The sequence below is a fragment of the Platalea leucorodia genome, assembly GCF_965183815.1.
Source record: "Platalea leucorodia genome assembly, chromosome: 4".
NCBI lineage: Eukaryota > Metazoa > Chordata > Aves > Pelecaniformes > Threskiornithidae > Platalea > Platalea leucorodia.
The window spans coordinates 87,261,885-87,283,590 of record NC_138826.1 but is presented as its reverse complement, the minus strand read 5'-3'; the positions used below and the strand labels follow the sequence as shown (position 1 = coordinate 87,283,590).

At 37.2% G+C, this 21,706-nt stretch overlaps 1 protein-coding gene across 2 annotated transcripts in view; it reads left to right on the top strand.

Moving 5' to 3' along the window:
* Nucleotides 1–21,706, top strand: part of TBC1D15 (TBC1 domain family member 15) — a 38,079-nt gene that overhangs the window by 2,993 nt on the left and 13,380 nt on the right. Inside the window, exons 3-12 of one of the 2 annotated variants that reach the window (XM_082311222.1) lie at nucleotides 619–787; nucleotides 7,667–7,765; nucleotides 8,013–8,087; nucleotides 8,823–8,961; nucleotides 10,573–10,783; nucleotides 16,008–16,110; nucleotides 17,163–17,360; nucleotides 18,895–19,023; nucleotides 20,874–20,977; nucleotides 21,281–21,375. In XM_082311222.1, coding sequence (XP_082167348.1) covers nucleotides 619–787; nucleotides 7,667–7,765; nucleotides 8,013–8,087; nucleotides 8,823–8,961; nucleotides 10,573–10,783; nucleotides 16,008–16,110; nucleotides 17,163–17,360; nucleotides 18,895–19,023; nucleotides 20,874–20,977; nucleotides 21,281–21,375 — 1,322 coding nt within the window. The remainder of the gene's footprint in view (nucleotides 1–618; nucleotides 788–7,666; nucleotides 7,766–8,012; nucleotides 8,088–8,822; nucleotides 8,962–10,572; nucleotides 10,784–16,007; nucleotides 16,111–17,162; nucleotides 17,361–18,894; nucleotides 19,024–20,873; nucleotides 20,978–21,280; nucleotides 21,376–21,706) is intronic. The other variant, XM_082311223.1, reaches the window with a different exon arrangement.

Sequence of the window (21,706 nt, the reverse complement as noted above, 5' to 3'; positions counted from 1 at the left end):
GAAGCACAAACTTAAATTTTAGTCTGTACGAGTATAGGCTATTATTACAGCTGGTTTAAAGACAGTAACGATTTTTGTTTCATGCTCTTGGAGTTCAGAGTATCTTCAGCACATGGGCTGTTAGATCTTTCTCAAATTACCAATTGGCACATGCGCTGTCAGAGAAGTTATTTTTCACTTGCTTGTGCCCTTGCTCTTGAAGTTAAAGCTTCAGAGCTTTAACTGGCCAAACATCTGAACTTCAGGTTTAAGCTCAGATGTTTGGCCAGTTCAGCAACTAGAAGTGTTCGAGTAGCACTGTAGCTGCTACTAAACGACGTTGTAAGTGCTGTTGAAAGGGTTAAAGCCAAAATAGACAAAGCCGCTGCATCAAAATGCCTCCTGAAAGAATTAAAGCCTAGGGGAAAGGAGGATATTTTAAATATCTTGGTCACTTAACTAAACAAAAGAAAGGCCTTTGTGATTTAGAGAGTAGTTAGAATGGTTGTAAGATAAGGGGGCTCCGGGATAATCCCATCTCAGACAGCTGGGCCTTAGGAGAACAAGTGCACCGAAAATAGGAAGTCACAAAAAGAATGACAACAGCAGCCTTGAAGGACACCGTTTATGTGATCCTAGGACTGAGTTTGCGCAGAAGCAAAGGTCAATCAGCGAACACAGTGAAGAAGACTACGAGCCTTCATCTGAAGACCCCCAAAGACCACTTGAAGACCACTACGGGAGACGACTGCGCATGTGGATCGGACATTTGCATATGTTAATAAGTTCCCGGAAATCCTATGAATATGTATGATTGTATAGTATATATTCTCTAAAAATTCATTAACTCGTTGGAGCACTTATGGTGGAGAATCCCCAGTGCTGCCCAGTGCTGCAATAAAGGATACCTGCTTAATAGTAACGTCGTTGCTGTTGAGTCTCATTTCAGGGACTCTCTGAATACTCCATTTCTCCCTTGGGGAGATTCGGACTGTGAGGAGAAGCATCCGTGAATTTTTGTATCACTGTAGTGTTGGGTGTGTGTGTGTGTTTGCTGTTGAGGTTTTTGTTTTTGTTATAGCTAGGACCAGCAAAGAGATTTAAAATATGGTCTGTTAAAATTAGCTTTGCATCCTTCAGGTAGTTTGTTGGCACAGATATAGTGGATTATTTTAGATGTGTATATATATATGGTGGTGTGGGCGGTGTCTTGCTGCACCTTCTACTAGTTAAATTTGGGGGCACAGGGACTCCTATACTATACATTGTTGTGGCATTTTATTAAGCACTTGATTTAAAATCTTCATTATAACTTTTTCAGCCTTTATCATTTATTATGTGCAGAATCATACTCCTTTCTGAATATTTTGTACTTCATAGGTTTTCTTTGTGAACAGAAGCCTTTACCTCCCTTTGCCTCTTTTGAATTTAGTTAAGGTTTCATTATGCTTGAATGTAAAGCAGTTCACTGATAATTCTGAAATTTCTGTATATTCTTTGTTTTCTGTTCATTAAGGATTTCTCTTGCAGAAGTGTTCACAGCAGAAACAGTGTGTTACGACCTCAAGCTCTTACTCTTGGTACCCTGAATAGACTTGTGTTTTCACTGATATCCCACTATTGTTGCATAAGTAGCAGAAATACTTTGTGTGGTTCAAGAAATCTTCAGTGCACCTACGGCAGAACTTGAAAAACTTGCTGTTGTCAAGAAGGAAACCTTTCTTATGATATGTGGTTCCTGGTGTTGCAAGCTTTTTCATATTTGTCACAACATGAACAATATTTGTGGGATTTTTTTGTCCCCCGCTTAGAAACGTGGTGTTCGTAAGACTTTTTTAAGACTAGCAGGGCGTGAAACTTTACTGTCTTAAGAAAAAGGTTGAGCCATAGGTTCAGGAAAAAAAAGACATATAAGGGTATGGCTTTACATTTTTATTAAAATTCAAATGCCAGAAGTTGTAGTATATTTTCTGTGGAGCAGGAGATTGTGTTGGTCAAGTAGTGTTAGCCTGATGCTTTGCAGAGCACTCAAATGTGCTGGTATCTGTCACTGAAAGCAGACTATTGATTTAGTAGGTACTTTGACTTGTCCAGTAACAGTTTAGCAGTGGATGTGTGAATAAGCTCTGGGAAAACCTCAGCTATTCCAAGGAGGAAGATGAAAATTAAAGCAGCATAATGCAGATTTTAAAATTGAGTTATATTTCTTCTAACTTAAAGCATAGCTCTAAACTAAGATACTTTCTTCTGTGGATGTAAGGTCTCTCAGGACAACCATTGTCTAAATTGAATTAATTTTATTGGCCTTACTTTTGCTCTGTTTACCTTCTCTCAGAATCTGAAAATAAGATGCTGCACAGCTGCTATATCTGCTGTTAATGTTTGCAGACAGATCCATTTTTCCTTAATTTGTAGTCTGTGGATCATTGAGACTTTCTTACTCAGTCACTTTCTTATGAGCATGCCTGCTTGCTTCTTCAGCTGTTGAATCCACAGTGGGGTCCTTTACCTGATTCTCTAATATGAGGCAAAAATGAAGCGACTGCTATTGAAAAGTTGTTAGAATCAGGATTTGCACAGTGCCATAATTACTTAATGACCCCAGAGCAGTGGCTGATTCGCTGTGTAAGTGCTGCAAGCTGTGTCTGTCATGAGAAGCTAGATGGCATCTTGGCAGAGCGATGCTGGCCCCGAGCTGTATTCTCTGGCAGAAAAGGAGAGTGAGTTGGATAAGAACACGGTGAGGGAGTATGAAGTGTCTGGAAGATGGGACTAACTAACTAGCTGGGAGAGTTGCAGTGTTTCTCTGTTCTCTCAGATGTCCTGCGTTTGGCAGGTTGCTGGTGTGTGGCAGAGGTAAGAGCAAGAGTATAAGGTATGAATGATCAGTGCACATGACATCAGCTAGTGCTTACGTGCACAGCACAGGCAGGGTGGGAAGTACATGGGTGAGGAGGGCAGGACCACCCTGTTCCATGATAGCCCCAGATCCTGGCTCTTCTTTTTTGTTGCGTACACCACATTGTCTTTGGGTGCAGTGTTGTCCTTCACTAGCTGGTAGCACAGGGATGTAAATTGCCATAAAATGGCAAGCATTTAATCCCAAAACTTTGCTTGTGTTCTGGCATATATTGTATTTGTTGATGTGGTATGCTGAAGGCCTTCTGCTCATATATGTCCCTGGCAATAAAAAGCTACAAACATTTCCTGTTGACTGCTCATTGTAAGCAGCATAATAAGCTGGAGATATGAACTGTTCATGCTGTGTCCTTACAGTATTAAGAATGATACCATTTATTTCTCAGAAAATGTTACTGGGACAACTGTGGGACTTCAGAAAGTTATTTTCTGCTGGACATGGAATATAAATACTTGAACAGTTTTCCAGAACCTTAACTAGCATATGCCATGACATGTAAACTGAGCCTACATCCTGCTGTTTCTGTTGGTTTTTTGTTTTTTTTTTTTATAGTAGGTGGGCAGACAACTATTCCTTCATGCAGCTTTCCTGAATTTTGTGCCATGGTTCCCTGTTTTTACAGATCCTCTGTCAGTACCTGAGATGGAATAGCTGTGGTCTCTGTGTGGCACAGTGCTTTTAATGACTGATTAGAATGAATTGTGAATTTGCCTTTGACTTCCGTAGCATCGGGGGGGGCGGGGGGGGGGGGGCGGAACAAAACAAAACAAAAAAACCCAACAGGTCAAGGTGGCTTAGCAGTATTTGGAAACTCATGCCTCAATTTTTAGCTTTTGGTAGGATTCTGAATCAAATGGGCAATGGGTCTAGTTTTCATTCTTTAGTACTGGAAGAATAAGTGTGGTCTAAGTCATGCTGGCAGACTGCAAGCATGGGCTTGCTTGACAAGCAGGAGAGACGTATGAACATAAGCTTCTCAGGTACATATTATTTCAAACTTGAAATTTTGAGATTAAAAAGTGATACTTAAATCATACAAACTTCTTTTTTCCTACTTTCTCCATCATTTCTTTATAGAAAAAAGTTGCCAACTGAGTGCTTTTTCAGTGATAAGTTTCCTTAGGTAGTCATGCTTATGGTTTGAAGCATTCGAGAAACTTAAGGATATCATAGATGGATAAATCTGGAAACTGTTTTGCATAGAACTAGCTTTAAGCTAGTAAGATGTCTGAAGACCTTTGAGTAATTCTGATGTATGTACAGCTACAAGACAGTATGAAAAGTTGTTTGAAATCAAGTAATTTTCAAAGTTGTTTAGCTCCTGTCACATTACATCTTCATTTGCTTTGGTTGTGTTGATGTGTGCTTTTGACAAACACTCTTCTGTTCTTTTTTCATTTGTGTTTTTGTTGTGGGATCAGCAGGGTCTAGCTTTCACGTATGTAATAACATCTAAACCTGAGGAACGTGCATCTCTGTGGACAGTTCAACAGCTGTTTGCAAATAGGTATAGAAGAAAACAAAACTACCGTTGTTTAAGTCTGTAGTTAGGCCTTTCATGCCTGGGCAACTTTTTTGGCCTCAAGCATCTAATCAACATACGTTGCTTTTCTTCCCTGGGGTTCTGTTTCCATGACCAGTCTGTTGACTGTGCAGAGCACAGGTTTCTTACTGGGTGGGTGGAAGGATTGTAATATTGGGGTGAGGGAATACCTTTGGGTTTTGATTTAAAATCCTAGGGACGTGTTGACTTATGTAGTCACCTGTGGTGTGCACTTATTAACATGAACTTGTCTTTTTCCGTGATGGGCTTATTAATACTGTGTAGACTTAGAGGAGGAGTGATGACACACTTGCGTGCACACCTTACACAAGTCCTTAGTATTTTAATGATGCTTCTGGTTGTCGTACAACATTTGGTGTCTGTTCTCCCACATCTTATTTCAAGATACTCATCTTACATGTTCTGCAGTAGCCTGCTGTTTAGGCAAGTGGCAGGGTATGCTGCTGTTGCCTGGTTTTGAAATGTCTGTTTTCCTGGCTGCTTAAGAGGTCTGTGTGTGCCTGGTTGTTGGGCTGCGGAGGCACTGAGCAAATACCTTTGTGGGCCACGTGGTGTGCGGGGTTGAGCTACACGTTGTTATAGCCGTTTTCTACTGATGGGTGTTTTTTTATTCAAATCTAAGTATTGGTATACTATCTTTCAACCTGATACTTTCCTTAGTACTTATTACTTGTATGTGTAATTTAACCTTACTTTCCTTCTTTGAATTGACTAATAGCTTGCCAATGCTGTAATACCAGAAAACAAAAATCTATCACAAACTACATTTTCCTGCAAGGTGCTGTAAGAATACTTAGTAGCATTTTTTAATTTTCAGCATGCTAAGAACATTGTGTGAAATACAGCTGCCCAGTGTCGCTAATCTTCAGGTGCTACCACTATAAAATCATATTCTCAAAATCAGTTTATTCAAATTCAGTTATGTAGTTACCTTACAAAGTGACACTGAACAGAGCAGCTCAATGATTCAAAGATGGTAACTTCCAAAATGCTTTGCAGTGGGATAAGCTGTCAAAGCACTTCCTAGATGATATTTTGTAAGATGAATGCCATATCTTTCTTCAAATTAGTTACATTATTGCATCTTCTAGATTCCCATCTGTGTGACTCAACCTTTTTCTTCAATGATATAACTGAGCTTAAAAAGTGCAATGTTTTTATGTTAAATACTTGATAACAGTTGGAAAAAATAAATAACAAGATTGCACCTGCTATTGGATAAGAATACATACAATAGCTTGGCCTTCTGGGTTTTCGAACTTGGAGAAGTTTTTCTCTCGAGTAACAGTAGGAGGGAAATCAGCTGCACCGTGAGAAGTCCTCTGTTTTACAGATGCCCTCCAAACTTCTGAGCATGTTCTCACTTCTTCAGTTTTATCACCTGTTGTGGTGGAGCGTGGGGCAGGGAGCGGGATCTGTTACGCAGGGCAATGTAGAATTTTTCAGTTGCTCGACAGCTGTGGCATTGGGAACACGTTTTCTTTTCCGTGAAAGGAAACGTTTGTCCTTCTGAGAGATCAATGGATGGAAAATAATAAAAACAATTATTAGATTGCATACTTTCTTACCTGAGAAAGTATACTTTGTGATACTTACTAACATTATTGGCAGAAATGCACTTCTGCCAGTATAACTCTGACACAAATAGGTTTTTTTTTTTTTTCTGGAACAGCTGTCCCAGTGATTGATCACTTTTGTTCATACTTCTGACTAGTTGTGGTGATAGGTCTGGTCCAAATAGCTAGGAAGGTAAAATCTAAATAAATTCCAAAGTTGCCTTGTTTAAACAGGGACTGAATTTAAAAACAAGTATTTGGTAGAAATAGAGGGAGGATGTTTTTTGACAGAAAAGAGAAAAAGCTGTAACAGAGAAGAAGAAAGAAGGATTCCAATATTTGAAAGGCAGCTTGGTGTTAATAATCCTTCAAGAGGGACATTATACTAAGTGACCTCTAGAGGTCTCTTCCAAGTGATATTTCTGTGATTAAACAGGACGCTTTAGAAATGTCTTGCTTGTGTAAAGTGAGGAGAAATTTAAGAAGTAAATCGACAACAGAAAGGACGAGTTAACTGAATTTTATTGCTGTTTTTAAGCTCTGTATTCTTGTCTGGCTAGTTAAGCTTGCACACCCAAACTTTTAGTTTACTCGCCTGACTGCAAATGTGATGATTTTAAAAATCTGACAAATGAGTAGGTTCAGAAAAGGACATGCTGGTATTTTAGTACCAAAGAAATATAATATCTGTCTCTGATTAGTTAAGAATTATTAGGCTTTGCCTTAAAAAAATATATATTTCTTAAGGCAGTGTATGCATCTTGGTTTGAAAATTAACATGGTTATAAAAAAATTACTGTTACTGTTTGATGTGTTTCACTTCTACAAAATTGAAGTTTGGTATATTAGGGACTTTCACTCTTCTTTTAGAGAGCTGTTTGAAACAGAACCCGTTTACATTGTTTATAGAGCCTTTAAGAGTGTGTATAGCAAGTAGCTTTGAAAAGCCTGCTGAATTTTGACAGACAAGAATTCTCTGATTTTCTTTTTTTTAAGAGCATGATCAGAATATTGTGAAGAGTGTTGTAAATGCTTAAATGCAGAAGTTATGTGGGCGGTGTGTACTCCTACAAGCCTCTCTTATCTGACTGTCACATATTCTACCTTTGAAAAGGAACCTTTGCCATTCACCCTGAATGTAGGATTGGGCCATTATTTAATCTAAGGCTGTGCAGTTTTTTATTTCTGTGCAGTTCATCTTTTGTACACTGGACTGTCCGTTTTTAATTTAAATTAAGGTTATAATGTCAACATGCTTAAATGGGTAGTGGGGGAAAGGCAGACTATGTAAGAAAGGCTTTTAGTGTTTTAAAAGCTATGTAGTATTTCCATATGAACCTCTGCCCACTGATTTAAAAAATACTAGGTATTGAATGCATTTTTTGTAATTTACTGGTGAAGTAATAATAGTCAGTATATTGCTTAGAGAATAATTTTAACAAGTTCCATTTTCCATTGTTTCTTGATTTAAGAAAGTGAGAGACTCCGATCTTGGGGGTAGGGAGGAAGGAAAGGTAACAAAACCCCTAACAAGGTAGAGGTGTTCCCTTCAACTTATGTAGGTGAGTCAAAATGATAATGAGTACCACAGGAGAGAGAAACAATTCTAAAATGTTATTTTTTATTTCGTTACCCACTTTGTTTTAGGTTGTATATGAGCAAGAAGGAGTTTTCATTCATTCATCCTGTGGAAAAAATGATGACCAGGACAGCTTAATATCAGGAATACTACGTGTCATAGAAAAGGTATTTGCATAATACAGCTATGGAAAATTCGTACATTTGTTAGCGAAGCACATAATGTATTTAGCAAATCTTAAATGTCTTCTTAAGTATAGGATTTTGTAAATGAACAAACATCACGTAATGTTTGACATTGCATCATTTATGTATATGTGTGTAAGTTGTACCATAATCACACCATGAATAAATAGCAATATGTACTTTGTTGTGTAGTGCTGAATTTTTTCTTTTATGGTTGTGTGCATTGTAGGAAAATGAAGTAATAGTAGACTGGAGACCACTGGATGATACTTTAGATACTTCTAATATCCTCTGTGCTGGAAAGGTATGTTTGTTAGTTATCAGTGTTCTTCATTCTGTTTCTCCAGAGATTTTATTTTGTGTTAACTTATGCATAGATGTTCTCATAACTGGAAGCAAAATCTATTTCTGTGGCTATTGTTGGTGTTAATAGCTACATGTAGGAATCATATTTGTGGACTGCAGCCCGGTTCAGGTTATTGGGGTACATGTGTAGGTGACTGTATTTAGTTTTTACTTGGTTCATCTATAAAATAGAACGGGACTGTCTGTAGTAAAGACCAAATGAGTGTATCGTGGTCACCAGTCCCCCTGCATCTGGTGTGTTGTAGTCTGGTGATTCACTCTTCATAAGTAGACTCAAAACAGAGAGGTACTGTTCTAATGCAAAATAAAAATAGAAGTCTGTGGAGGTTCCAAGACCCAGTGATATGTGGCATTTAAGCAGAATTAAGAGGATGTGACTAAAGGAAAAAGATTTAAGTTTTACATTTAAATAAAAAGTTTGTTATATTGGCAGTCTGGAAGAGAGGCTAGGGTATTTTAGTACCATATTGAATTTAAGTAAAACCTCTTTTCTTAGTTTTAGTCATAAGTCTAAATTTCCTGTGTTGAACTGTATCGTGGTTCTTAGGATTTTAATACTACAGATTCTTTTAATCTGTGAAAATGGAGATGCTTATTCTTCTTGTTAAATCTGAGAAACTAGCTCAATTTTCACGCCTTGTGTTTTTTGATAGTCGCTTTTTTCCCCCCGCAGGATTCCAGTTCTGTTGTGGAGTGGACTCAAACTCCTAAAGAAAAATGTTCCCGAGGAGCAGACCGTCCAAGTAGTTATGAAGCAGAATGGGACATGGTCACCACAGTCTCTTTTAAAAAGAAGCCTCATTCAAATGGAGGTACTTAAAAAATAAGTGTGGGGTTTTTTGTTTTGTTTTTTCTTTATGGTAACTTGTAACTGAAGAATTGCCTTTTACATACAGTAAAATGGATTTTATTAAGAATTGAAAAGCTGGGAGTCGTTTGTGGTAAGAGGTGAATCTCTGGATGTGGAAGAAAATTCACAATGGAATAGATGCCATCTGTTTTCAATCTAATTTTTTCTTTAAATTGCTAGAGAATTGTATTGAAAATAAATGTTAAATCTAACTTCTTGCTGTGACGATCGTTAGATGATGTAGCAGTTTTATCTGCATTGGGCTCTTGCATTCTTTCAAACAAATGGAATTTAAACTAGATGTCATGTTAGAAAGGAAAATGAAAAAATAAGTGGTTTACTACTCAAATGCCTTTCCTTACTGCAACAGCAGGGGGAAGTGGAATGTACAGTTATGTGGTACATGAGTCTTTTTATAGGGTCTTTTTTTACTTTGGCAAAATAATGTTATAGCTCCATCATTTTTGTTGTAGTGTCTCAGTAGATATGTTGTCCAAAAAAAAAAGGCTGGGGGAGAAAGGACAGTGATTCTCAAGTAATTTTTTTTTTCTCTGATTCTCCTGTAGTATTCTTCTTTATGATACTTGTTTTCCCTGTATCATTGCTCGGCCTATAACTGGGGACCGTTGTGCTTGTTTCACCAAGTCTGTGATGGTTTTAAATGTCGTCTATGTCATGTATGAGTGCAGGATTTGGACTTAAGGTTATGAATGTTTTTGGGTAAAGCACAGTCCTTGCTCCTAGAATACTGGGTTTAAGAGGAGCTTTTAGTGGTAGCACAATATAAAGTGAAAACCAGCATCTCTGTCAAGCAAAGGATGGTTTATTACGTCACTGGTTTGTATTGATTTTTTTTAATCTTCAGGCGTCAGAGTACATCTTCATCCAAAGTGAGTGTCAGTGAGCACTACTGACTTGGATTATGCTCTTTGCCACTTCTTGCTTATTTCCAGTTGCTGTAATTTGATGGGGACAGGCCAGGGGGTGTGCCAGATTCCGTCCAGGCATGCTGGCAATTTTGTTTCCTCTGGTAAAGTAAAATTTAATCCCTCCTCTTTGCATACAGTCTTGTGCAGAGTGTACAGATGCTTGCACAGTATGGGAGAGAGGGATGGGTGGGGAGATTCTCAATTCCTTCTCCCTTGTTTTGGTAGCAGCCTTACAACATGTGGCAAATACCATGTGCAATATATAGCATACAGTATTGTAATGTATATCACATGTAGTTTGAGTAAGTAGTACTACCTGGTGGAGATGCTGGTGAGATTCAGCTTGCTGCTGGAATTTGATACAGCAGTTGTACATTTAACTGCTGGATCACTTTTATAAACTGTAGGCACAGCTTTAGGGGAGCAGTCTGATGGACATGCTCATTATTTTAGAAGTCTGTAGAAGACGAGGAGGCACAAAGAGAAATCCAGAAATAGCAGTTAGCGTAGTTACGGTACACATTTTATTATCAGAACAATGCTGTGTTTTGGGTTTGTTTTTGGGAACAGTGACAGATGCGATGCATTTGTAATTGCTAATACTGGAATTCAAACTAAAATCATGTGGTAATTTTGTTTTTAAGATGCTACAACTCATGCAAATGGAGAAAGCAAGTGGTCGTTCCTGTTCAGTTTGACAGATCTGAAATCAATCAAACAAAACAAAGAAGGCATGGGATGGTCTTATTTGGTGTTCTGTCTGAAGGATGATGTGAAGCTTCCAGCTCTTCACTTTCATCATGGAGATAGCAAGCTATTGATTAAATGCCTTGAAAAGCATGTTGTGCTGAATGAGTAAGTATCAGACAACTCATTTCTGACTTAAAATATGGATTATTGGTTTATTTTTTAATTCTGTAATGAATTTCAGATTAATGCTTACTGATGTATATTTTGTTTCCTTGTTTATTAGTGGAATCAATTTTTAAGGTGACTGAAACTATAATTTCATATATGCATTTGGAATGTATGCTGAAGTTTTAAAATTGTTGGATCATTTTATGAACTGGTTTAGAACCTGTTGAAGTGTTATTAGCTCCGTAATACCTCAGTAGCTCCCTCTAGTGGGTACAGAAGCTTTTCATGAACACTCCATGTAAAGTTAAATCCTTTTTCATGAATCACTTCTATTAAATGGGATAATTTGTGTTAGAATTTGAGATCTACTTTATGTGAAATATCTGAGTATTGACATCAGTGTGTGAGGTAACGTAATACTGTCAACTAAATCAATTTGTATATAAAAGTTTTCCCCCAGAATTCTGTTCCCCTGTAATTTCTTGCTGTGGGGAGTGTTTCACACTTGATCTTTATTGTTCAAATCAACTTTGTGAATGTAAACATAGTTAGACCCTATCATGGTGTTAAATACTTGGGTTTTGTTGTATGTTTATATTGTGTTACCTCCATGTTTTTCACTTGGATAAAAGCCTTTTTGATTGGCATAGCATAAATGCAGAATAAAATACATGCTCTCACCATGTAGGCATAAGTATAATGTAAGAAGGCAACAGAGTAATAAGGGTAGGTAGAGTATGAAGAAACAATGAAGTATAACACGTACACCTGTTACAGGTGTAACATCAGTGTAACAGGTATTCTGTTTTCAAGTGTTTTGTTATCATCACTTGCAACATAATATTCTGATGGCAGAGTTGAAGGTGGATAGTGAAATGGCTGTGGGAATCCTTATAGAGGGCTCTTTTTTCACGTTGGTAGCATCAATGGGGTCAGAGTTGCCTTTGACAAGTAGGGAAGGCTGTTGCTGAGTAATACTGTCAGACTGGAGAGCAAGCCAGTAGGACATGAGGGCTGTATATTCGTTGGAACTGATTTGTGAAAGGCTTTGACAGTGTCAAGATGTGGTGTTGGAGTGTATGATAATCAGAAGTTGTCAGCTGCTTGGAGAAGGTAGCATGGTGAGTGTGACCAGCTGGTGAAATGGACCTGGCTGTAGCATTGTATGCGAGCTTTTTGAGGGGAAAATTCAAGAAGACTGAAGGAGAGGCTATTACGGGGACAAGATAAAGCTGTAAGTAAGAATATTCTCTGCAGAACTGTAGATTAGGAAATCCTGGATGACAGCTTCATCTTATATCCCAAGTTTTTTCCTCTAGGTTCCCTTTGGGTTCTTCCTTAAACCTCCTTTCATTTCCTAATTTCACTACTGGAGGTGCAGGGGAATATTGTCATCCTGCCATCCCCCCCCCCCCCCCTTCCCTTTCCCTCAAGGAAATTGTTCCTTTTTGAGCATACTGCTCTGCATTTACTTATGTGTGGATATTTTCCGACCAGTTGCTGGTAGGCTAGGGCAGGTTTTTGAGGCAACCTATGTAGCAAACACTGGAAAACCACCTGTGTTGTATGGTGAGTTGCTGAAAGCTTTATACCCTATCTGTGTGGTCTGTTGGCTGTGTACTGTGGCAATGTGTTTCAAATTTTCTAACGAACTCCCATAACATGTATTTAATGAACAGGACCAAGTTTTAGGTAGGCCTAGTGAGTGCATTTGACAGTGTAGCAAACTGGTTTGTGTTGACTTAATCAGAACTTTGTTCTTGTGATTAACTATGAACCAGAAACTTTAAAATTTTACATGAAGATTTTCCCTTATGCCTTCTTTCCAGTTAGTCCATTTGAGGCTTTAACAAAAGCAATTTAAAACTAATAAGTTGATGCTGCTGAATTTTTTTAATTGCCTCTATTTAAAGAGCTTATTATTTGAATATATATGTGTGTATACACATACATACACATAAAAAGCAATGAGCAACAGAAAAGTTGATAATTAAAATGCAGTACTACAACTACAGATCTGTACTTATACTTGCATTAATTTTTGCGGAGTACCATGTATTTAATGTTGAGACACTGGGACTAAGCTTATTTTGTATTTAATATTCTTTGCTCAAAGGCATAAAATATTTACAACAAGACACTGCTCTGCTATGTAACAAGTTATTTTGTCTTTTCATATTCAGGAAGTTTTTTGTATCTTTTGACTTGATGGTTGAAAGTTTTTAAAACAACAGGAATCTAAACTTAACATACCAGAATACCTTAAACCATTTTATGAAGTTGGACACCTAAGCTCCTATAAGTCAGACATCTAGGTCCTGTCCAAGATTTGATTGTCAGTTTATTACTGCACATAATGTTAGACAGTTTGTGTTACTAACAGGCATGATTTCCAGTTTCATTGTGTCATGTACTGCAAAAAATTATACTCCACATTGCTATGTAAAATTAATGCTTTTTGGTGAGTCACTGAATGAAAATGAAACAGGTATTGATTTTTGGTTCCTGTTTCAAACACCGTCTCTTTCAGGTGGTCTGCGGTGAGTGAGTGGGTGCGTACCATTCTGCCTTTATTTGACCCAGTGGATTCTTAGTTCTTGTCCTTTGCAGCCTCTTGCCAGGTGATGTGGACATTGCTCTTGGGACAGTGCAAAACAGTAGCTGTCAGGTGGGGAAGAAACTGTAGGAAGAGAGGCAGCTGTGTCCTCATGTGTCTGATTTTAAAAGAAGGCAGTGGCATAGGGCTTGTGCAGTCTGACCCAGCAGCTGTGCGCTGGGGTGTCCAGGAATGCTTCTCAGATGGAGTTCCCTGCTAAGGTAAGACAAGGAAACTTGAGGTGGTGTTCAAGCATTCAGGATGTGCTCAGCTGCTTAGTATTGCCACCTGGAACAGTTCTAAGCATCGATGAATGCAACAGCTGATACTTGGGGAACTTTAAAGCAAAAAGACAAGGCAGCTATGGAAATCAAATTTGAGTGAAGTTAAGCATTGAGCTGAGCAGGAACTTCCAGGTTTAGTTTTCTTAGATTCCTCCCTTCCAGTTAAGTTCTGCTTCTGGCACCAAATTGTTTTCTGTCATCTAGCTGTGAATTACGATTTTTTTTTTTTTTTTTTTTTAAGGAAAGCAAAAAGAACAAATATACCACATAACTTGTGGAAATGGCAGGCTTCAGTCTCTGTTTCCTTTCAGTCTCTCTTGTTTCCTAATGGTTATTTATGCTTTAATACCTGATATATCTAACCTCACAACCTCTTTTTAGGAAGAGATGTTTACTCAGCTTTCTGGATGCCATAAGCAAATACTTGGCAGCATAATCACTTGTTATCCCAAACTCTAGTTTATAATATATGGGATATTGATGTTAAGGCAGAAAGTTTAGCTTTTCTCTAAAATATCTTTCTGTCATAGGTATTTTCTTCCTCTCTTCCTATTACCTCAAAAGTTTTTGCTCTTCTCTAACAGTATTCCTTATAAAATGTCACGTCATTGCTAAAATCAGTGTGTGTGAAGTGACTAAACTTGAACAAAACATTTGTAATTTGTTGCTTTGAAGATTACGTGCTTCCTCATTTGGTGGTACCAGTCTAATATTGAGAAAACACCACAAGTACGGATGACATTTTCTAACTTGCAATATTATGAGTAAATGTTTAATAAAGTGTCTAGCTCACAAATTTGTTTTGAACATTACCCAAGTAGCTATTGATACCCAACTGGCTGTCCAGAGAGAATGTTTAATTAAAATGGAGATATGGTACCAAGTTTTCCTTCTTTTAGTTAAGGAAAACATAATACATGACTCAGCCTTTGCTCCTTTGCTGCTTTTTAGCAAAAGCCAGTTGAGCTTCATTAACTGTTGCTGCCTCAGGACTATGACTGGTGTCTGGCTGTCTCAAAATGAGATCTCTTGTTGCATTTCATATCCGTCAGTGTTAACAGTGTCCTGTCCTGTTGGAATGGGAGAGAGATAAGGCTTATTAAAGTTCTTATCTTTGACTTTAATAACATGGTAAATGATGCAGGTAGTAATAAAAATAAAAGTAATTTTTCTTTCAAAGACTAAAAATAGTGGATTTAAACTTTGGGAGAGAGCAATAGAGAGGTATTTTATAAACGTAAGTCTGTGTGATGGATTAGAGTCAGGTGGTAAAGTGCTTGGCTTTCTTCTGCCTGGCTACCAACTCCGAGGCTTGAACGTCAGCCTGGCTTCTGAGCTGTTCTCTCTTCGGTCGCATGTTGAACTGTGAATTGGTGATTCAGGAGCTGGTTAATGAATTGATGGGGTAGCTGTGCCAGAGGAGGGCAGAAAATAGGATGTTGGGGGCGAGGGGTGAGAGCAAAAGAAAAGATAAAATACTAGGAGCAGCATGGTTCCACTGTCTTTGTTGTTACCGTTTTCATCTGCCTGTGCAAGCCTGTCGGAGAAGCAAATGTTATCTTGAAGAACAAGAGTGTACAAATACAGTGAGTTAGGCTAAATTGGGTTTGTGTTCATTTAGCTTTTGGAGTCTACACAGAAGCCCATTTGCAGGGCTGTACTGAGATGGTTCTGTTTCACAATACAATGGCTGTGGTGTTTTTTAAGCTCCTATCAGTATGAATCTTAGAATTATTCTGACAGTAGCTGTTGTAATACTGTTGGTTAGAAATTCGTTGATGTGCTTTCATACATTGAAAAGCAGTTTGTATTCCTTTATGGAATGTTATACAGGGTGCCTTAATATAAGATTTACTAACTGGTCGAAAGAATTCCTTAACTGTATATGATGACATGGGCTCTTTTCATGTCCTCTGTTACTTTAAGGGAGTTTCAGCATATATGTGTTGAAGCTGACTGTCTCTCACTAAATTTCCTTTCCCGTGTCACCTCTGTTTTTGGTCTATTGTCAAATACAGGAAACTTTGCTTACATGTGGGTGACAAAAGTTATCTTCCAGAGTAATTTCTCAAAAATTTCTCAAAAGCATCGTGATTTTTCAAAGAATGAAAGAGTACAATTCAGAATGAATATGATGATGACTAGTCTTGTGAAAAATGAAAGTCGTGTTTTGTAGTGTGTTAGCTTGTGAACTTGTGCCAAGAACTGAGTGATCTTGCATCAAACCTGCTTTCTTTGCACAAAACCTGAAATGTGACTTCAAAAAACAGTAAGTGTTATAAAAACATGTTCAGGAAGAACTGGTTGTACTTATAGAAACCCTTTTTTAATTTTACTGCAGATCTCCACAGGATAAACGGATTCTTCTTGTGAATTCTCAGAACAAGTCTCTGTCTCAGTCTTTTGAAAATCTCTTTGATGAACCATCATATGGCTTATTACAAGTACGCCTTATCCTTGAATTTTTTTGTTCTGAAGACATTTATTAAAAAAAACCCCACCTTGCCATGTCACACAAATATTCCTTGATTCATTGCTACTGTAGAAGTATTGATTGTATCCTAAAACAAATGCTTACTATAGAAATTACACTTACTTACAAGTTGTTTTCTATGTACTAATAATTTCTTAGCTTCTCTGTGGTACTATTTCAAACCTATTCAAGTTAGTGTTGTCTGTGATTCTATACATTTAGGTACAGATAGTTTTAGAAAGGTGAAGAAGGAAAAAATGTTAGGAGTTACTGAAATATACTAATTAGAATTTTCTAAATTTCCCTTGACTAGATATTATTCTCCTTAATGTTTTCTGACAGTTTTGAAGGGATGCTGGAAATACAGCAGCAAACAGCACAGTATTGCCTAAGAGAGGTTTTGTTGGTTTTTTTGTTGTTGTTTGGGGTTTTTGTTTGTTTGTTTGGTTGTTTTTTTTTTTTTTTACGTTAAAACTGCTTATCATTTGGTGGGGTTTGTGGACTTGTGAAAGTCAGCAGCAAAATTTCCAGTGACTTGAATGAGGCCAGAGTTTTGACCCACTGATTTGTTTAATTAAAGAAAATTTCCATGAGTGAATTACATTAGTTTCTGGACTTAGTTGTCAAATCAAGTTTTGTGTGAGATTCCTAGCAGAGTAGATGATAATTCAAGATGTGTTTTCTCTATGAAGGTAGAGAAGCTAGGCATAAGACAGACGTTTTGTGATGTTAATCACTGGAAAGTAAACAGTAGATCTGATCCACTTTTATATGTAGGTCAGGCTTACTGAGCACACTGCTATCCAATCTTTCAAATCAATCAGTAGTATTATCTTAATACTTAAGATCTCTTTTTTTTTTTAATCATGTAATGACTGTACTGTATGAAACTACTGATACATGAAACTTCAATAACTTTGAGACCTACAATGCTCTTCCTGTTGTTTTGCTTTCTTTGAGTACAAGAATTCCAAATAATCTGAGTTTTTTTGTATTTTACTTATTGTCCTTGTTATAATACAGAAATTGAAGAAAGATCCATACACGGTAACAATGGGAAGATTTTCCAAAGTCACAAACTATATTTTTGACAGCTTCCGTTCAAGTGACCCATCAAGTCAAAGGCGACCACCATCAGAAATGGCAGACTTTCTCAATGATGCTATTCCAGGGCTAAAGATAAATCAGCAGGAAGAACCAGGATTTGAAGTCATTACACGAGTGAGTGTGTAAATGAATATAATACAGATGCATAGATTCTTTTTATGCACACCTTTAAAGGAATGGTAGGACTTGAAGCTTGGTGAGTTATACTGTTCATGCTTGGCGATTGTGGCCTATGCTGCCCTACCAATTATTCACAAGAGTAGGATCATTATCAGCTACGTCTAGAATATGTAATTTTTATGCCTGCAAATAGGAGTTTTGCTTGGAAAGAAAGTTTGTCACTACTGAAATGAGGATTATTGTTATTTTAGAGTCACTGCCTTGAAAAGTGACCCATTTCATGTTTAGTGTTTCCTCTGCGTTCAGACAGAGCTATGTTAAGTAAAATTGGGGTATACAGGTTAATAACCAACTTTCTTGGCTAATCACTTCAACATTTCAGTTTGTTTTAAGAGGGATGAGGAGATGAAAACGAAGTATTTAATTGGATGATTAATGTCTACAGTGTACAAATTTATGTATGACTTGAACCAAAGCTAGAATGAACTTGTAATTTGTGTGGGCTCCTGTTGGTGTCTTTTACAGGTCGGTAGAAAAGGTTTATTTTTAAATGCTTGTGATTACTATTTAAGCAGCTCTCATGTTTTTAGAGTGTTAAACTGTTTTGAATGTTGTTTTTTTTTTCTTGAGTTCAAAATAGTGTTAATAACTTAGCAGTAGCTGTATGCACTATGTAATTCTAAGAACTTGTTGCCTAGCACTTAATTTATCAATGACGAAAAAGTATAATGAATGCTACATATTAAAAATAATACTGAGCTATATGTCTTAATCTGGCAAATGCCTTAGACTTCTAAAGAGTTGAAACACAAATTGACTTGGTGGTTGCCATCATCAAAATATTTTTAGAAAGTAAGGAATTACTGTCTGCTGAATTCTGTTGTGCTTAAACGTGCAATTTGGGAACTGAGAGGGGCTAACCACAAACTGTGAAACTTTGGTGGGTGTTAGGAGTTCTGAAAGCACATATAGTCTTTGGGTTGTTTTTGTTTTGTTTTGTTTTTTTAAGGGGCAGTTTACTTAAATTGATCTTTCGGTCATACTCTGCAGTCTGTGTGGGTGTAACACCTCTGAGCCCGAGGAATTCATCAGTTTTCTCTTAAGATGTGCTAGTGTATATCAGGAATGTGCTTTTGAAGTGAAGCTCCCTATTGACCTTGTTTGCTGTGTTGCACATACCTAATACATTTCCAGTTGCATAGAGGCTTTTAGTCCATGGGAAGTTATTCAGAGGTGTCTGTGGGGATAGAAGTTACTTAAAAAACACGCATACATCCTCCTCCAAAATCTGAAATACTAACATGTATACCCATGTCCTTAGCACAGAGTGTCTTGCTCTAAAGATCTGCTTGTGTTGGTCCACACTACTTGCCTTAGGCCCTTAGAGTTGCTAACTGAGGTATGCACATGTGAAAATGTAGTTGCACTGAATATAAGAAACTGGCAAGCTCAGTACTATTTGTGCAGTTGTTTAAAACTACCGAAACACTTCAGTGGAATTCATGTAACTTATTTGTGTGTGTTTCAGATCGATCTAGGAAAACAGCCTGAAGTTAGTAGAAGAGAACCTGTGTCAGCTGAAGAATGGGCTAAGAATATGGATTCTGAAGGAAGAATTTTAAATGTCGACTACATAAAGCAATTGATATTCAAAGGGGTAACTTGTTTTTCTAAAGTCAGCAAGACCTGCAGCTTGCTTCTGGCCCCTTTTTCTTTCCTTCCCAAACCATAGTTATGCTGTTTTCATTATACTTGTAATGCTACCTGCAGGACTTTGAGCCTGAGCCAGTCAGTATTGTCAGAGAGACTTCATAAAGCATGATTTAATGCTACTCAAATCCCTCAACAGTCTTGCAACCATACAAAATGCTCTACAAGGAGAGAGATCTTGTGGTGGCTGGCTAAAGTGAATGAGTTGAAAACAGAAAGGCATAAGTGATAAAGAAGAGAAATCAAAGTGCCTTTCAGGAAAACAGTGCTTAATTTGTTAGGATATTGGGCTCATTCTTTTCTTTTTGAGGGTGTTTTATTTCTTTCTCCAACAAAGGAAGAAATTCTTTCCCATTTTTGCCCAGCAGTTTGCCTGGCTTTGGTCTTCACCATATGAGCAGTCCTAAACACTTTTGCTAATATTTATTATTGAACTGAGGGTTTTTTGCAATATGAATGTGAATTCAGTCTCAGTGGTGGAAATTTTGAAAACTTTAGTTATGTCCCGTAGCTATTCTACCTAATGTTACTTTAGTATTTCTCTTTTTTTGGTGGGAATCCAGCTGCCTTAATGCATTCTTTGTGCTCCTGTTGATGCGTGTTAGTAAGCATGCAGTCTTGCATTCTTGGAGTTTGAGCAGAAGTAGAGAATGATGACACTGATACTACGGTTTTTTAAAGACTTGTACGTATTAAGTAATATACCGTGAAGGGGGTAAAGTGAAACTGAGGCCCTTTTCAGTTTCTGTGACTGTTCTTTAATATACCTGTGCCTGAGATGCCCAGTTAAGGACCCTTCTGCAATCATGAGAATTACTACAAACTTTTTCTTCCAGTAGGCCATTTCCCTGTCAACTCTGTTGTCCGTTGCCATTGGAGTAAGTGCTTGATTTTATTTATGACTCAAGATCCCAATAACTTCCAGTACATTAAGTGCAGATCCTCTTTGCAGAAAAAAGAAAAAAGTTAAAATGCCTCTCTTAAACTGCTTTCCTGTTACTGGAAAAGTTCCGGTTGCTACTTGTTTTTGCAGTGGTTGATGTGATTTGCTGCACCGTCTTCCTTGCCTTAATCTAATGGTAAATGAAGAAATGTAGTGAGGAATCAAGCTGGCCTTGGACTGGTAGACTGAGGAGTCTGATAGCAAAAGTGCCTCATTCTCATGACTATATTGCAGGAGTTGCAAGAAACTCTTTTGATGGGAATAAGGATATGATTCAGCTAGTACATTTTTGTCGTCTACAAATGATGAGCATTACTTGGAAAGATTTCTGACAAACAGTGTCCTTGAGTGGACACTAGTATTTTTGATTGCTTGGAATATTCATCTGCATGTTGGCCATGTCTTGTTAGATGAAAATATTTGTTTAAAAAAATAAATAAATAAATGGAAGTCTAGTCCTTAAGATCAGTTTGTGGGGAGACCAGAAGTTTGGCAGTTAAGCAGCATGATGTTTAAATATATAAATTTTAAAGGTACTTTATTTGCTTCTTGAAGTCTGTGATGCCCGTAAGGTTTTTATTTCCAGCAGTGAAGCAAAAATATAGGTAGAAATAATCTTTTGTAAAGTTTCTTTATCTTCTAAGGATGCATCCAGTGCTGCTTCAGTTTTCTGCTTAATCATATTCTCTTCCTCCTGTTTCCTCCAAGTATGATACCTAGTTAGCAGATAAGTTTTGGCTACAATTATAAAAATTCTCTTTGTTACTTTAAGAAATGTTGTATCACTATAGGAACGTTTCCTCACAAAAGCAAAATAGTGTTTTTGTTAATGTTTCATATCCATTTTTCCCTAGGGTCTCTGCCATAGTTTAAGAAAAGAGGCATGGAAATTTCTTTTGGGGTATTTTCCTTGGAATAGCACTAAAGAAGAGAGAGCAAATCTGCAAAAAAGGAAAACGTGAGTGCAGTGGGGTTTTTGTTACAAAATAAATTTAAAAGCTGTTTTTTCCTGATAGCATATAGTGATGTAGGCTTTTGCAAACTTGAAAGGCAGCTGCTAAAGATGGTTGAATGCAAAGAAATGTGTGAGACTTTCTTAAAAATTAGTGTTGTATTAAAGTAAAAGTATTATATAAACAGGGTGTTGTTTTCCCATTTATGCCAAAGAACAAATGGAATGAATGAATGCATAAATAAAAACAGAGAAAAGAAATGTAATAATTGAGCATGTTTTGATTTCAAAATTATCTTTCTTCTTCAGGGATGAATATTTCAGGATGAAACTGCAGTGGAAATCTGTCAGTGAGGAACAGGAAAAACGAAATTCAAGATTAAGAGATTACCGGAGTCTTATAGGTAAATTTCGATTTAGAAACATACCTAACTGTACAAATTCACACACTTTCTACAATTCAATATGAAGTTGAAAAAATGTAACCCTTTGAGTAACCTGTATGAAGAGACACTAAAAACTAACATGTTGCTGTTTTCAGAGCTCACTAAACTTTGTTATATACTTAATACGAAAACTTTCTTAACCAGAGTAATTCAGAGCTTTACAGAATGGCTGGATTTTTTAACTTCCTTAATAACAAAAGGCTATTTATTTCATGTTATTTCATGATGTAATTTTACTGGGACTGTCATTAAAATAATGACATACAATAAGAATGTGAAAACATGTCTG